The sequence below is a fragment of the Mycteria americana genome, chromosome 15, assembly GCF_035582795.1.
Source record: "Mycteria americana isolate JAX WOST 10 ecotype Jacksonville Zoo and Gardens chromosome 15, USCA_MyAme_1.0, whole genome shotgun sequence".
Lineage (NCBI taxonomy): Eukaryota > Metazoa > Chordata > Aves > Ciconiiformes > Ciconiidae > Mycteria > Mycteria americana.
In genome coordinates this window covers 5,143,268-5,161,499 of record NC_134379.1, presented here as the reverse complement: position 1 = coordinate 5,161,499, position 18,232 = coordinate 5,143,268, and the positions used below count along the sequence as shown (strand labels likewise).

Here is an 18,232-nt window from a genome sequence, read left to right as displayed (position 1 = left end):
TTAAATATGGTTAAAGTACACACATCCTATTTGGACATCACAGTGAATGTTTGAAAACGTGAAAATTTGAGTGAATGTTTGACTCTAGATCCCTTAAATGGCACAGTGAAAGATATTAAAGCACTTACGTTTTGATGTTTTCATGGTAGACCTTTGTGTCTGACGGTTGGTTGTAAAGTGGCTACAATTTTGGATTAGAAAGGTACGCTTAGTACTTTTCAATGCACGTAGTTGTAAAAGTATATGCAATATATTTAACAGTATTTTAATATTCTGCCAACATTGCACCCAATCTGAGATGCAGCAATCTGAAGGGACTAGAAGATACTCAACATAAAGCACAGATTTCATTACTTAAAATTAGATTATAACTACTTATATATATATAACAGTATTTCAATTTTTCCATATTTCAAACTGTCCTCTCAGACAGATGCAAATGTATTTTAAAAAATTACACTTATGCTGCTAATCAGTTCATTCAAGCCCCAATTCACCAGTGTATTTAAACACACACTTCTTTTATACGTAAACATAGAACTTTATCTGTTTACCACAACAGAATTACAGACATGAAAGCAACACTGGCAACACAGAAAATAGAACAAAATAAAAAAAAAAAAAAACAACCCACAAACACAACTTACCAGTTCAACTTTTGGACCAAGACCTTCAAAAATCTTGTGAGCTTCTTCTGCTTTTTTCTGCAAATAAGATTTTTTTGTATAGTCTAAGTAAATCATCTGAAGTTAGTGTCAAAAGTGTATCTGAACTCTTTCACTTATGTCAGCTGCTAAACCCCTGTGTGATCATATTGTATGCTTCTTAACCTACTTCTGCAATGTTGCCTCAGCAAATCAAGAAACCTGTACCGGAATTGTGCAGTTACTACTCTGCTCTTCATCTTCGGAAGCTGATGGAGCATAAAAGCAGAACCTGACCTTGCAGTTCAAAAAGAACATGCATTTAATAAATAACACAGCAAATAATTATTAAAAGGAAGAAAGGTGTCCAGTAAAACAAAGTATAGCTAGCTTTGAAAAATGGAGTTAAGAGACTACAATTCTGCAATTGCTAAGTCTGGGAGTGTGAATCAATGTGTACATACACACACACAGAAGCATGTCAAAGGTCTTCCTTCCCTCACACTAGGCGAAAACCCCAAAATAATTCTGACCCTAAAGGAGGAAGCACTGGATAAGACAGCTGACTTTCACAAATTCATTTCGAGCCTGTATGATCTTCCAAAGCCCTTTGTCAGCAGACAAGGCTATCTGAAATGACCAAACATACTAATTCAAATTTGCTTCTTTCCCCCCAATAGTTGTATGTGCTAGCCCTAAGACATCTGCAAAGAAAATTATAGGAGAAACTAATCCATAAAGCAGTTATTATTAGAAAGTGTTCTGCTAAGTTCTAACCTCTTTCCATGTAATTTCAATCTTGAGAAATTTTTCGGAACTCAAAGCTGTACAAAATAATTATATATCGAGGAAATACTATAGTATTACCGTGGTAGAATGGTTTTTCTGGTCTCAAAACATTCAAAACTGAATTCTAGCCCTACTACTTTAACCAAATTTTAGCCAACAGTAGTTAAACATTAAAAATAGTTATCCTAAACTGCATGGTTTGAAGATGAAAGCTGCCAAGCAGACTGTCCTCTTGTACAACTGTAGACAGAAAGATAGCAAACAAGTGCTATGTACACAAATGCTTAATACATCTTTAACAACCCTTTAAGTAAGACAGCGAGTATTGACACATGCTATTTGTATTAAGCCCCATCAATATTGTCATTCTGCAGTACATGTAATTCCTAACACAAGATCTCAAATCAAGCGCTAAATGGATTCACAAACGCATCAAGCTTGGTAATTCCCCTTGTATATAGAATACTATATGAAGAGCTACACAGACAGAAGCAGCTAATAGATGACTATACACTGACACATGTTACTCCATTTCAGGCAACATAAAAATGGGTTTGCCCATCTACTGGCACATACACAACTTGGGGAATGCAATAGCAAGTTCAAAATTCTGTTGTAAAACCCACCTGTAACCAGAGTTAGCAGAGAGAGTTGCACAGCAGCCCCCTAAGTTGTCTTCAAATTCACAGTTTTGCCTACTACCCAGCATGCAGCTCAGCTTGAGGAAGTCTTGTAAGGTGATTGTATGATTTTAATAATTTTTAATTACATTATAGTGTGAAAGAGATTTAAAACAGTAAAACTGGTTTGTAACCAGAAGTAAACATACTGCTGTACATTGGTTACGTCAGTTTTTATAACATAATAATTGCTCTAATGTCCTGTATTAAGTAAATACATCAAATTTCACAGACAACTGGGGGAAGGGGAGAACAGGCTGCATGGAACACTTGGGACACAGTTCTACTGTATAAAATCTAGTACTGTGTTGCAGTTTTTTACCATCTCAAATTTTCAAAAATAGTCTATTGTAATAGAAGTTAGCTGTTCCTCTAAACTACAAAATAAAACTCTCACAAAAGATCATAATACTTTTAAAACCAGCAGATATCCAACTTCCTAATCTCAAACTACCAGGGAAAAAAAAGGCAGGAAGCACTTTGCTACTGTCGGTGATATTACTGAGCTCCTGTACTTTTCTCACCACTTACACAACACAAGCTCACAATTCACCTATATACTACTTCTTCATATCTGTTCATTTATCCAAATCTTAAGTGCCAGAAGTCAGAGTTTAAAAAGAAGGCACAGAATCTTACAACGTATGCAGTTTTTCTCCTTCAGCTAATTTAAATGTTGGGTCTTCAGCCAAGCTTGTCAGTGTTTATGTGGGGAAAAGAGAATTCAAGACACATTTCTGAAGCTTCTTTTTTTTTTCTATCTATCTACATACATACAAACATCTATATATATATGTGTGTGTGTGTCTATATATATCTATCCATCTCAACACAAGGGTCTAGGGATGAGACCCATAAATATGTTTCCGTAGACTGCTTACAAGATAGAAGAAGGATCCTATGATCAAGAATAAAAATGTCATGCAAGTGTCTTTCATTTGAAGAAGTAAATGAATCTTAAAAGAGCAGTGGGTAAATCAATAAGATAGGACAAGCAAAAATTGCCCCACAGAAGTAAATTACGACAGAAAGAATTTTAGCACACTGGGTCAGATTCACAGCTACACTCAGTCAACTGAGAAGCATGCTTACCCGATTTTCATCGTAAATAATTTGGACAATACTGCGGTGTTTCTGTTCCACTGGAGGAGGGGAGACAGGCCTCTCTGGCTCTGGAGGCTTAGCAGCTTCTTCTTCAAGTTGTTGCTAAGAGACGAAAGAAAGAAAATCAGCCATCCGAACCATGTTACCCTTACCAGTAATTAGTCACCAGAGATAAAATATGCATCTGATCAACAGTTAGCACTGCCTGTTATTTCTCCTCTTAGTTGACAAGGAATGAATGAAATGGTTTTAATACCAACAGGAATGATAACAAGACTATTTTTTGTACTATTGGTAAACCAAATTACCTATTTACAAGACTCACCTGCATTGAATCAGACTTGTTTCAGCTTGACAGTTAAAACCAGCGTCACATTGTATTTTATCGCTATTTAACTTTAAACAAAAGTATTAGCTCTGGAGAACAGTTACACCAGAGGAAGTAATCATCCACAGAGCTGTCTTTCTACATTGTAGATATTTAAGTGTCATTATTACTACTATCTTTTTTTAAAAAAGGTAAAAAAGTCCTTCCAACAATCCACAGAGAACATCATTCTAAACGTACTTCACAGCAGAAATAAACCACTCCACATACACTGACATTCCAAGATTGTTAGAATTCCAAACAAGCAAAAATTTTCTGAGCTGCTGTGATTTGCTTTCATATCAAATAAATCTGATTCAGTGACATCCTCATTTTTTAATTGCAAATATCCTTCATCCATGCCTGCCACAAACATACAACAAAGAATTTCTGATGCCAGGGATCCCTCCTGTCTTACAACACTGGCTAGAATGTGCTACATTGCTGCACAAGAATTCAAAATCTAAAATTTTTGCAGATTGCCATAATAAACAGGCTCAATTATTGCAGGCAACAGCAACTTTGTAATTTTTTAGCATCAAATCATACTACAAACATGCACAAATGAACCTTCATAGATTATACGCACAGTACTTGCTGATTTTGTGGAAAAGTGAACAAACAAACAAAAAGATAAGCATCATTAACACACAGCCCGGTACTTAGTGACATCCTTTTTTGTTTTTCTGCTGAAGGTCACTTTACAGGTCATTAAAATTCAGATGTAATTACATGCTTCCAGACCATAAAAACATATCGCTCAAGAGCTGTCTACTTGTTATCCTGGACCTACAAGTTAACAAGCCCTATAGCATAACTCTCATTTCCTACAGAGTTCCCAGTAAAAAAAAACCTTAAAGCTGGCACTAATTCTATCTGGATCTTTGAAAGTCATAAAAGGAAAAGGAGACAAGGACTTTGTTTTTGCCAATGAATAACAGATGCCTAGATTGAAGGGTGGGTTTAGTTGGCCACAACAGCTACTGGGAAGGCAACAACTACTGCCAGCAAACATTTCCTTTGCTTCCAATGGCTGAAGTGCAGTTCTCTGATGCAAAGCATAACCAGGACTGTACTAAAACAAGTGATATTTCCTCCTTTATTTCTCTGCTCTCTGTGTTTACTCACAGCCCTCCTACTACACTTTCCCCCAAGGCTGACCTTAGCTCCAGATGTTAGGATCTCTTGCCCTTGTGAAAGCAGATGATCCAGGGACTTTTGTACAAGCTCTGGTTTTGGAGACGCATGCAAGGGATTCTCCCCTTGCACAGACTGTGAAGGAAGAAAGACGATAGCCTCCCCTCACCCAGCAGTGATCTTTAAAGCTGAAGTTACAGTCACAGTGCCCTTGTTTCACTAGTCATCTAACAAAAGTTTAAAATATAAAGCCATCTACTGTTGGTCTTCCTATGTGGTTTTCCCCTATTTTCAAAAATGTTTAAAACTACATGATATTCAATGTATTTAAACGTTCTAGCAAAATTGTATACATAACCTTTCCTTTTTAACTTGTTCATTTGGTTCATGTAACCAAAAAAATTCACCACCAACAACAATGAATGAAGTTTTTCCACACCTTTTTCACTGGCAGATAACAACAGTAGTGTCTGCTATGCTTACTTGCTTTTTCTTCAGTTTCAGGATTTGCTGTTCAACTTTCGCAATTTCACGATCTACACGGTCCATGCTCTGTATCAATTCTTCCTTTGACAGCTTTGAAGGTGAAGCATTTTGGTCCTCCCCACAAGGCTGACCAGAGATTGGAGAAGATGGTCCCTCATGCTTTCCTCCAAAAGCTGGGTCCTTTCATGGGGACAGGAGGTGGGGGGGAGATAGAAAGAAATCAGTCATATTGATAACATGCGAATGAGTGTTCATTAACCAAACTAGTATGCATGAATTAAAAAGACTTTCCAGTTATCTATATCTCTGTCGAGGAGCTAAGTTAAAGTTTAATTTTATTAATGCTCTAAATATTTTCAAATGGACAGCCCATTTATGATACTGTAATTCAAAGTCCGCCTTTAAAAAAACCAGCACACTTCAATATTTACCTTGAAACCAAAATAAGATCAAAAGCTCTCCCTTTTAAAAATATATCTTCATAAGTGTAAACATTATCTTTTATGTTTAAAGGAAGGGTTACTTGAGAGCCAATCCTCAATACTCTGCACATCTATGGATGAGGATATTCTTGAAGATAACCACGACCAGCCTGATAAAGTACATCTGGAGTTAGTCGTGGTTATAAATGTTAAGTTCTCTTGAATTTAACATGACTTAAAGAGAGGACAAGTCACTATTGATTTGGCTTTGATTTTTTTGTCTTTTTCTTTCTTCTTTTTTTTTTTTGTCTGTTTCCAAACAACCTATTTCAACATGCTTCATATTCTAACATCAGCACTGCTGTGCCTTGTCTTTGTTTATATCCTCAGACCATCATGCTCCATGACTACCTAGCTGGCAAATGCTAGCTCAGTTATACAACCCTCATTCAAGCCAATCTGACTGAAAGATGATGTGTCTGAATGCCACTTCTCCTCTAGATAATACTAGGCTGTATTTCTACATTGAGACAGTAGATTTCTATAGGTAGCACCTGGATAAAAATTCAGTTACATGCAAGCATGTTAACATAGCATGCCTTAGCTCGGTTTCTCCAGCCCCCTTTGATCTTATCTTTGCTATGCAACACAGCAAGTTACTAAGAAATCACATGCTATCATAATTTACTTGACTTCACAGACAGTTTATTCACATGATAAAAGGAAAGGTAGAGAGAAGGCAAGACAAGTAATCAGCTTCTAAAAAATCTGGTGCCTCTTAGCTTTTGAATCCATATGGTGAAATTTTTCTTTAAATGAGCTGAGTTTAAAAACTTGAGTGCTCACCTTCAGCAGTCACACCCACTTTGGTGTGTGAGCATGTGCTTGTGTGCGTGCATGAGAGAAGATATTAAATATTCACTTAAGAGACATTTGCCCGCTCTATACAAATTGCTCTAATCAATATTCAGTATCTACAATAGAAAATATCCACACCAAACTAGACTGCCCTAGATTTACCCAAAATGAGACAGTGGCAAGTATAATTAGTGTTATGTAAATAAGCAGATTCATTTCAAATACTTAAAAGGGAGAGGGGGCAGAGGGGAGTACTTTGACCATTCAGTACAAATATTCATTAGAGGAAACAAATGGACTTGCATGCATTTGCCAGCAGCTTTCAATTGAAAAGCAGAAATATTTCATGTGCTGTACTATAATAATTATGCAACTGAGATTTTAATGACGCAAGAGTGTAGTGGCAACTCAGAACTCCAGTCTATTTACTGTGTTATCACAGTATATTACAGTATATCACAGTAAATCCAGTATCACAGTATATCACAGTATAATCACAGTATATCCAAACCACAGTATATCACAGTAAATGCAGTCTATTTACTGTGTTATTTACAAGTTATCTTCTTGATCTTTTTATAAAAGAGTAACACTGACTCATGAGCACAGTTTGTGATAATGTGTAAAATTAAATTTCTGGGATTAAAGAATGAACCTAAACAAATAAAAAAAATTACCTAACAGAAAATAATTGATTAGCTCACCGCCACATAGGAAGTTACACCTTCAGCATCATAACAGAAAATGGCTTTACCTTCTTAATATCCGCAGATCTCAACCCTTCCTGCAGAGGATGTACTAAAGGCAAGACAGTAGCTGCACTGACACGCTGAAAATGGGAATCAGAGACTTGTTCAAGACGTGGTCGCTTAGACTCCAGTGAATCATGATCTGTCTGAGATGGACCTGGATGAAATTGTTGTTCATATCCAGTTCTCCTTTCCTGAGGCCTAATATACAGAAGAGATAAACTACTAAAATATACATTTTCCATACAAGAAAACTATTTGGTGTTCCTCAATCTTTTTCAAATATACAGCAGATGCAATTCAGTGAAGCTCCTTCTAAACAGTAAGGCAGACAAGTGTTTTTAAGCATGATCTTCAAAAACACAACAGTTAAAATCCATTGAAAAAGAGAAAGTTAACTTGAATCTTAAAAGACACTATTCAAATGCATGCCTATCATTACGAACTGTTAAAGAAACTTACCACTGCTACAATGATATTGTTCAAATCAAAGCTCTGATTCAAATTATAAACAAAAAACTCTATGAGATAAATATAGTACTATATTCCACTGAACACAGATGGCCACAACAGCTCCATTATTTCATTTTTGCAGTCAAACAATTTTTAAATATACACAGAATGCTTCAAATGAGCCATGAGTCTATTTAGAACTTGATCTCTACTAAAATGCTACTATATGACAGAAACAGTCATTGATTCAAACCATGAGTCATTTAAAACCTCCTCCTTCTCAGAAAAAAATGCAAAAGAACAGTATCGCTAGCTTCTTTACAATGCAATGCACAGGACATCCATAAAAGAACCTTATAAGCTTCAACATCTTCCTATGAAGTGCCACTGAAGAGATGACAGTAGTTTCCTGTACTTCGCCAGAAGTACTGAATAAGCTTTCACAAATTTACAAGTCGGGGGGGGGGGGGGGATGATTTACTTCTGCTATAAAATGAAGTTTTGAGAACTCTAAAAGCTACTATGATTCTCAGCACTAAAACAGAGCCTTACTGACATTTTGGTGACACAAGATGAATGACACAATATGCAAGCCCAAGATTTCACTATCATCAAGTTATTTCTGAGAATACTCTAATGAGATTTTAAGATAGACCAGTATTTACATAACATTCATCACTGGTATTTGTTCAGAACTAGATATCTCAGTTACAGCCAAAATAAACTGCTAGCAGTAATCCAGCATATGAAGTTGCTCCTAGCAGATATACTTACTAAGAGTCCAAAAAGGTTGTTAAAAGCAATAACACTTGCTTAAGACTGTACATCAGCATACTAATACGCTGAAGAATTGAGGTGCATAAATCATATAGTAACCTCTCCCCTAAGAAGCAGCATATTCTTGCTAATTTACTACAATCCAGTTAATCTTATTCTGATCCGTAGTGGGTTTTTAGTTTCTAAATTTGGTTTTCAAAGTACATCCAATATTCTTCAGGAATATAGTCAAATGAATGCTTAATATGGTCTGAAAACTTTCTTGAACCTATCAACCTTACAGTAATATTAAGGCATATTTGAGAATTCATCAATATCCACCATGAAGTAACCTATTTTACTGAGAAGCAAGATATTACCAATCTGAAACTAAATTACAACACATGATTCTGTAGTTGTCCACTACACTTGTCCTCAGGTAACCTACTGGACCCAGATCAGTTGCATCTACTTACAGAGACAGGAATGGTATACAAGACTGACAAAAAGGGTATGTAGAACAAATGATATGAAGCTGTCAAGTGTCTTGCCAAAAGTAGCATACACTCTGATTTAGTCCTCTGTGCCTAGAAGTCCATTTTGTGCCACATTTCAGTGTTTTACAATTCTTACAACTAAAATACCCAATTAGCTCTGTTGTTTCTTACTTGCCCAGCCACACAGATACCATCTGTTGAATAAGCAAGCCTAATCTAGGAAATACGGCAGGTAATATTCACACTGTAACAGCTCTTGCACTTGTCGCTTCTACTCGGCAAGATTAAATTATCCAAAGTTACAAACTTCACACACTTTTAACCTAAATGGCATTAAAAAGTTTGTAATATGCGCTTGGATTCTGGGAAGCTTACTGAGAGCGTTGTTAGGAGAGATGTGGGAAAAGCGAAGCAGACTGTCGCTTCCTGTCTGTGAAACAAATATATTAGTTAAGCCAAAGGGACTGAGGAATTACACAACAGCTACAACACTCAAACGCAGGCGACCGACACTGTTACAACAATGGAGCACCAATTAATAAAGTCAAGTACTTAGGCCAAAACTGTGAAACGAAAAAAACTTTCTATTCAAAAGTTAAAACTAACTTTACAGAAAGCACAGACTCATAGAAGATTCCTGTTCACATACTTCAAAAACAGCATTCTTACCTGTCAGAGCCTGGGTGAAATTCAGAAAGCAAGGAAGGCCTGCGCCGAAGTTGCTGCTGCTGCTGTTGCTGCTGCTGCAAGAGCTGGGTTGCCTGACTGACTTCCAGGTGAGACGAACGATAATCGGGAACTGCAAATTCCTAAATGAAACACACTTCTCATGTTAACAAGAACAAAGGTGCAGAAGACAGGATCAAAAGCATTTGGTGTCACGGAATGATCATTTCCAAAGTTATTAAATACAGACCAAGACCAGATCACCAAAGCCTTATTCCAGCTCAAAAAATAAAGTTTGTAAATGGCAGTTCTAAGTTTAAAATGAACTTTAAAGAGACTAAATACTTATGCTAAGAATTCCACCTAGCTTATCTGAGTTTTGTTAGAAGTTGTTAATGAGTCAGCAGCAGAAGAATATCCTTTAAAAAAAAAAAAAATTCCTTTAAAATCAATTTTGCACATCCAACTACAAAGTGGTAAACTGAGAATATATTTCAGCAACCCCAAAGTAATTCCTTCTGTTATCACCTCAAGACATTTTTATATCAGACACTATTAATTAGGACTAAGAGTCAGACAAGATGCATCTTCTGACTGATATAATTTATAATCCAAGTGAGGTACAAGACAATTTATTTGTATATATGGGGAATCGACCACTTGCTTTTACAAATTATATGCAGCTGGCACTAACTGAAGGGAAGCTCTACAAGACACACAACAGGTCATTACCCATAAGATTTAGTTTTTACAAATCATCTAAAAATAAATATGGAGCAAGCCAAAAAGCTCCAATTCTTGAATTTCCTTTTGCAAACATGCAAGTAGAACAAAACATCTAAAGTATCTGTAGCAGGAGGAGAATTTCATTAAAATGAGGGAAACCTGAGCTGTTCTAAAGCCAACAGCTAGTCCTGCACAGCCTACCATGCCATACAGAGCACAGGATGGCAGAATAAATGCTCGGCAGAAGTGTCCAAGCAGGAGACTCTTAGAAATCCATTACCCCAATTCTGGCTAGCAGAACACAATGAGCTGGAAGCACCAGTACAGCTGTCTCAAAAAAAAATTCAGAGTGTAACACAAGTTTTTACATTTCAGATTCACATTCTCCACCTTCTCACATTCTCACATTCTACACACAGATTTTGTCAAGAGCTACATTTAGCTTATAGATAACCTAGCCCAATACTCCTTACATAGGAGGAAAGATGACTATGGGTTCACCTCTTACACTCCTGGGCTTAATGGGAGATTAATTCCCCATAAAAATTTAGTACCCACAAATGCCCTAAGAGCCCAGTCTCTCAAAGGATTTGTTACACCCAGAACACTGCATTCATATTAAATGTATACTAACTGTAGATAGGTTATTTGCATATTCTTGGAAAATTACTGCTATCAATGCATACGGAATCAGACACACTTAGTTGGCCAAATTTAGTATGATGACTAAACACTAATAAATTAAAGCAAAACTACAACAACAGTTTATGAACACAATCCCTAGTGAATTTATTCAAGCTATGAGAAACCAATGATAAAACCAGGAAGTTTATATTCCCTGTGATAAAGATAAAGAATTATAAAACTCAGTTTTCTGTCAAAAAACAAGTAAAAAAACAGATACATATATAATCTTGAAGAAGCAAAATGCAGTGCTTTCAGGAAAAAAAAAGGAGGGGAAAACAAACCAAACCACCCCACAACTATTTACCTAAGCAACACTGGCAGCAGTTCTCCTCAGCAGGCAAAACACTTCCTTTGCCACTTTGAGCATTTCTTTATATTTGAATTTTCAACATTAAAAAAAGTAGAGGAAGTAAGAATCAAAAAGACTCAACCTACCGAGGAGACAAGATTCTCAATGGACAGTCTTTAAGACAGGTCAATTTCTAAAGAATTGTTCTGCCAGTTTGAACAGATTTACAAATGTTAAATCGGAAATATTAACAAGCTGTAGGGTTTTATTTAGGATACCTTCACAGTTTTATAGAGCATTTTTAATACTAGTCTACGTAAAAAGAAAGAAGGGGTAAAAAAGAAAAAAAAAAAACCAAACAAGCAAAAGCTTTAAAAAGCCAAAATTGCAGTCAATGGTAGTCAGGGATTTTAATAATTTCAGCTACAGCATTGCAAGAAGGCATAATTCAACAGGTAATTATATCCTTTCAAGGTAATACTTCAGAAGGAACCAAGGAGCAGTACACGGCTACAGATTATACTTCCCAGAAGTTACACATAGTCAGACCCTCATTCAAAGAGGCAATATACTTGAATTAAGTAGACCCATCAGCCTTAACGCAAGAGCTAAACTCCAAAGGCACAAACAACATTGCTATACAGATTTCCCCAGTCAGTTTTAACCGGGCATATTGGTCTGCAACTCCACTGTTTTCAAATGTGAATGACTTGTACTACATTGATTTAAAAAAGAAATCCTATTTGGCACAGCAAACACCCAAATTGTACTCTTGCTAAATTTGCAACCCTCGCGTCTCCTTACCTGCTGGTGTCGGGTGCTAGGGAAGGTGTACTGGACAGAGTGAGTAGGATAACGACTCTGTTCTGTGCTGAATGCTCCTTGGTTAGGAGGGTAGCCTGAACTTGACATTATCAGAGAAGAAGTCTTCACAAAGCTGTGAGATCAAGACCAGCAAGCAATCATGTTTCTAGGAAACCGCCTAAAGGAAAAAAGATCACTGATAAGCACTGAAGTACCAGATGTACTCACAATACATTACAGCCATAGTCACCTAAGCAAAACAACCATTACCAGTAAAAGCTTTTTCCTAATGTATTTATTTAATAGGTTACTCTAGTCTGAAACATGTTAACAGGTCTTAAATGGGCTCAAAATGAGACATGTCAGCATTGTCTACACAAAGATTCGAGGATTACATTGTCGGAATACATCATTTTACCAGTTGAATTAGAAGGATTTTAAAAGAAAAGTAGGTCACTTTAAATAGATGTTAAAGAGGTTATAGTAGTCTATAGATGGACTCTTTATTTACAGTAAATTTCTTTAGCACAATGTTAAGTTCACTTTCATTTCTTCTACAGAGTTTTTGGATTCTATGAACTGTTTCTTACTTTCAGATTCAGGTAGTCTTAGGGCTACTTTACTCAATGCCACCTACAGTTCATTAAACCACAGTGTATTAGTCAGGCCCTAAAACACTATTACCATCTAACAGCAGCTTTATAGAAGTAGCTAGTTAAAAAAGGCAGTCACAAAGAAAAAAAACACACTATTTCAATGGACAGCATAGTTTGTCTCATATGGGATGCCAGAAACTGAATATACTATGAAGCCTTAAAACAATCTGCTTAGTTGACATTCGATGACTACTTTGCCTCTATTGTATTCTCCAGCTACAGATTAACAGTGAACACTGAAATGCACACTGATCTGGGGAAGATTTTAAATGCTGAAAAAATCCAGACAAGTTCACTAACAAAGTCCGAGCATCCATGAAGCTGTGTATAGTTTCAGCTGCTGAAGATCAGACGACATTGAACACTGTGCTCACCAGTGCTTTGAGCAGGTAAATTATGGCTCTAACCAAAAGAGCAGGACATATTTTTTTTTTAAACACAAGATATTTCTCTCTGATAGTTCAAAAGTTGTAATCCTTGGAGCCTATGTATTAAATACAGAATTCTATCAGACCTGTAGCAAATTCTCAACCTCTGGTCCAGAGCCTAGCAGACATATCAGACCTTCAAATAAAGTAACTGTTGATCCCTGCCTAGATGGCTTCATTTCAAAGCACATTAATCTGCAGCCTTTCACAAACATCACATGTAAAGTTATACTTCTGAACTGCATTTTCCATTAACAGTCAATAGACAAAATCAGCTCAGGAAAGGATCAGACACAGCAAGCTATACAAACACCTCTTAAAGTTTATCTGACATATTTTATCATTCCTGTTCTGTTTGGTTTTTTTTCCCCACCTCTCCATCAAAAAAAGCAAGCTTTACAGGTTGGACTATCAGCATAATGAGACAAATTTAGATTTATCTCTTAAAGCTGATTTTCAGATATGAAAAATTAAAGAAAAAAAATACAGTTTCTCTTTCAAAGCAATACTACAGCTCACTAGTTGTGTGCTTTATAGTAGCTATCTATCTATTATAGTACCTGTAATTCATAGCCGAATGACAAGTTCTAACAGAAATCTTCACCATTAACATTTATTATACTTCATCATTCATACCACATTATTAGAGTACATCTTCACCAACTATGTGATGGTCTAATAGGTCTGAGTCATACATATTCCATTTAATCAAGACACAGTGTCAGAAAGCAAGCAGTTTTAGCTAATATACATTGTGATACCTAGTTGCAAGCTATACTACCCAAACACTCAAATGTATTCCTAAGTCGAAGCTACAGCAAAAAAACCTTTTGATTTTTCTCTCTCAACTTCCATGCAAGTCCATGTAAGACTATGGCATATAGTTAACTGTCAGCTCAATCAAACACTTACTAATGTGATAACTACTTCCATCACAGGCTGGTGAACATTTATTATTAAATGAACAACTGGCTCCATGGTATAAGGATGCTCAAACAATTTAAGGTAACAAAAGTACAAATCTTAGTTTGATGAATTGCTGATGCCCTTACTTGTGCTACCTCACCAGCTTCACATGCAATCTTCATAAATATGTGGAAGACGACTAATTGGATTTTATATATATGTACATCTGCTACACCTTAAAAACTTCAGTGAGGAATAAAGACAGTAATACTGGATCTGATCAAAGCTCCCTTAGCCCAATATGCTGTGACCGACAACGGCCAGCAGCAGGCATTTAGGGAGCACGTACCAGTACTTTCCCAACAAGATCTCCAGCCAGCCTTCTAGTGACTCCTGGAGACACAGCTTGTGGCTCAGGGATTCCTTGAGTCAGAGCCTTTCTGTTTAAGATTTCTTAACGGCTTTCTCTTCCATTGGTTTGTCCAGCTGTTTTCTGAACTACAATAAACTCTCAGCATTCACAACTGCTTGTTGCAAAAAATTCTACAGTTTAGTGGCACTTCACATGAGAAACCACCAGCTTTTGTTCACTCTGGACCTGCTACCTTCCTTTGATATCTCTAGTTTTCACACTGGAACAGACCAAACATCTCTTTCATATTCTTTTTTTCCCCATTGCACATGTGATTCTATGTAGACTTCTATCATATCCCTTCAGCCATATCTTTTCTATGTGGAAGAATCCTAGTCTACTTGGCTGTTCCTTGTCAACCACTTCCAAACCTTCTCTAGTTCTGTGATACCTATTCTGAGGCACAGGGAGCCAGAAACATACATCAGATTCTGGGAAAGCATCAATACTCATCCTGTTCTTATTCTCTTCCCTGACATGCTGACCACAGTCAGGTAGATCTGAAGAATCAGGGGATGCAGAGGGGATCAGGAAAGCAACCACTTGAAAATCACACACAAATACAGGCCAACTACCGCACGATTCAAGGTTCTTTCTAGTTTTTCCTCTGTCAAGTTACATCTTCTCCTTATTTTCTCAATATTCAGTCAAACCCGCAAGTTGATCATTAACCCAGGTGCTGAAAGTTCAATCCACACTCACTTTGTATGATGCTATAAAGGCTATTTCTCCATTCATAAGAACTTTAGTGTACAGATTTAGGTTTGTGTTAGGACTGTTGGTCTTGAAATCTTCATTGATATAAGAATCTTTCACAACCAACAGCAATGAGAGGTCCTGACCGTCTCTTCAGATTCTGTGCTAGACGTGGAAAGACGAGGGGGAGGAGGGGGGCACAGCGCACAAGCATGAACATCCTTCATCCATCCAGTAATGTTAACTCAAACACTGTATCTCATAACCTACAAGTTTTACATAATACATATGAAAATATTCAGTCTAATGGCCTTCCTGCTGAGGACTGCAAGTATGATCATGTTTGTAGCACCATAATAATAAAAAAAAAAAAAGTGAAAAAAAGAAAAGCTGCCAACAGAGGAAGGCAACAGAAACAGCATTAGAGGTTATAATTGTGTTCAATAAGAGAGATGGGAAGTGAAGGGGGGGGGGGGGGGGGGGGGGAGAAAAAAAATGAAGTTATCAACAGTGGGGGTGCATTCTTCTTCCTCCCGGAGGGAACAGACAGAACAGAAGGAAGAGATAAGGGTGGTAACAGTACAGGAAAATACATGGTTACATATTGGCAATTACAAGGTGGGGAGGGAATTAAAGGATAGGGATTCTGTGGAGGATCTCATTTCTTTCAAGGCAAAATCAACACTGTAGTACAACACCACATAAAATGACACTGAAGTACGATATTCCTTCCCTCTAAGCCTCCTTTTCTTGTTACAGACATTTATATGTGCCTGCACGCTCTCCTAACTTGACCTCTCTACATGCCCTGCAGACCCCATCTTATCTCCCAGTCTCCTATAGTATGAGCTTGTTTACACTCTCTGCCGGGGGCGGGGGGGGAGTTTTGCCAATATTTGCCTACAGAATTACCACCAATATTCTGCTCATCTCTCCCTGTCTTACTACCTTAATTCTGCAACTGTGGATGTAAGTATTTGACTTCAATTCTTATTTCTCTGCAGGCAACCTTATGACCTTTAATCTAAAAGCATCTGCCTCTCTCTTCAGCATCTGCTCACGTGTATCCAGCAGACACACATTATTCTTCATCAATCTATTTCTTGGTCAGCGAGGGCAATGCCAGCTTCCTGCTGTAACCTCTATGTAATGAAGTTCCATACATTCAGATTATGTTTAAATATGGCAGTCTTTTCACATAAAGTTGTAACTGTGCATGTAGAGTGTAAACAATCGGATCTGGGCTTTCCTCACGGCTATATCCTTCCATTAGTCATGACAAACTTTGTCTAGCTCCACTCAAATCCAATCAGAATCCTCCTTTAAAGCTCCTCGCTGTTAACTCTCTCTGCCACGCCAATCCTTCCACTGGTTCGCTCTTCTCTGCCAGAACAGAGGCTGCTCATCTTCATTTTCAGCACCCTTGACAAAGTACAATAGAAGAAATCAACTTCCAACTCTGCTCAGTCAATGACAGCAAGATCCTATTTTTCAGACAAGTATTTTCATACCTTTTCATGTTATTCTGCAAATTTCAGAGGTCTCTCATATAAACGTTTATAAGAACTGTTACAGACTTTGGAATTCTGCCTTAAATGTCTCACAAAGATAAAGTTAGGTTGTGAATACTTTCATACAGCTGCCAACCAGGCTGGCAAATTGTCTGTCTCTCTGAATACTGACAATTAGAAGGGGCAGAAAGAAATATTTCTTGTTTTGTACTTCAGAACCCAGTCCATTCTGCTATAGTGTCCCACTTCACAGATATTCCCAGACTCTGTGGTAAAACATAAGGCATGGGGAAACCCAGCAGTGTCAAATGGATAATATTAAAAAAAAAAAAAAAAAAAAAAAATTACAGGAGAAGTAGGAGCAAAGAGTCAAAAAAGAAACTGTTAAGTCTGAAGATGCCCAGCTGAGAAAAAGCAGTGACAAGAGTAACAGTTTCAGGAACTGTGAAGAGATACTCGGCCCTGTGTTAATTTGAGCTTCTCGGGCAAGCAAATGATTTCACAATGTTTATTTCTAAAGTATGACAATATTTTTCTCTTCGGCCAGCTCAAACTACTGAACAGATCCGATTCAGACTTCCCCTTAAAAGCTACTGTTCGCACTTACGTTTGTCATAGGTGGAGAATTTTAAGTAAGTTACAAATCATTAAGAACTGGATTATTATAATGGCAACAGTCATAGCATAATTTCAGATTTGGTTTCTATGAGGCAATACTAATTTGAACAATCTCTCTTGATCTCCAGATCTCAAAATGCTTCAGAAAGAAGCAGAAGTACATACTATCTTCAGTATACACATGGGAAAATGAGTCACAGAAAGGTTAAGAAACCTATCAAAGACTACCCAGGAAATAGTCAATGACTGAATCAGAAATAGGACTCAAGTCTTGCAGCACTTTAAGCAGGCAGAAGCTAGCACTGCCCGAGAAAAGCAGTTCTTCACTCAGGAAAATACAGCAGGTTAAAAACTGTGACTATTTTTAGCAGGCCAGTTCCCCAAAACCATTCAACGCATGGCCACACAAATGTTTACGCCAGCAGAAGGGAAGGGGTCAAGAGGCCAGAAGGACGGCAGAGTCACCTACTCGCTGTTTGTGGAACCACGGCCCCGCTTGCTGGAATAGCCTGTCTCCTCCTCTTACGTTCACCTTCACGGATAAAAGACCAGTCTCATGGGTAGACTCAGTTTTTCTTCACATATACGAAACAAGCTAACACTTTTGCATTTAGAGTAATTTTCATGCCATCTTGAAGTACTTAGCCAACATTTGCTAATTAAATTTCACATCCTTTTGGGAATTTTCCTCATCTTGTTTTTGAGCAAACTAAATGTGATATAAAGAGTGCAAAGAATTAGATTAAAGTCATATAAGGCTTAAACCAAGTTGAGGGATTTTGTTTTTAAATCAGCAGCCTTAGTAAATTGAGCTCTGATGTAACTAACCTATGGCAGAACAAGGAAGGCTCTGCCTTATCCAGGGTATCTACAATGAATCACAAAATTAAT

General features: G+C 37.2%; 1 protein-coding gene across 4 annotated transcripts in view; it reads right to left on the bottom strand.

Moving 5' to 3' along the window:
* The window catches only part of NCOR1 (nuclear receptor corepressor 1), a 73,679-nt gene that overhangs the window by 46,878 nt on the left and 8,569 nt on the right, over positions 1-18,232 (bottom strand). For all 4 annotated transcript variants that reach the window (XM_075518324.1, XM_075518321.1, XM_075518323.1 and 1 more), the window contains exons 2-8: positions 12,115-12,292; positions 9,612-9,751; positions 7,242-7,437; positions 5,205-5,387; positions 3,206-3,319; positions 648-704; positions 129-181 (exon numbers count right to left, since the gene is read on the bottom strand). In XM_075518324.1, coding sequence (XP_075374439.1) covers positions 129-181; positions 648-704; positions 3,206-3,319; positions 5,205-5,387; positions 7,242-7,437; positions 9,612-9,751; positions 12,115-12,222 — 851 coding nt within the window. In that variant the 5' untranslated portion in view covers positions 12,223-12,292. The remainder of the gene's footprint in view (positions 1-128; positions 182-647; positions 705-3,205; positions 3,320-5,204; positions 5,388-7,241; positions 7,438-9,611; positions 9,752-12,114; positions 12,293-18,232) is intronic.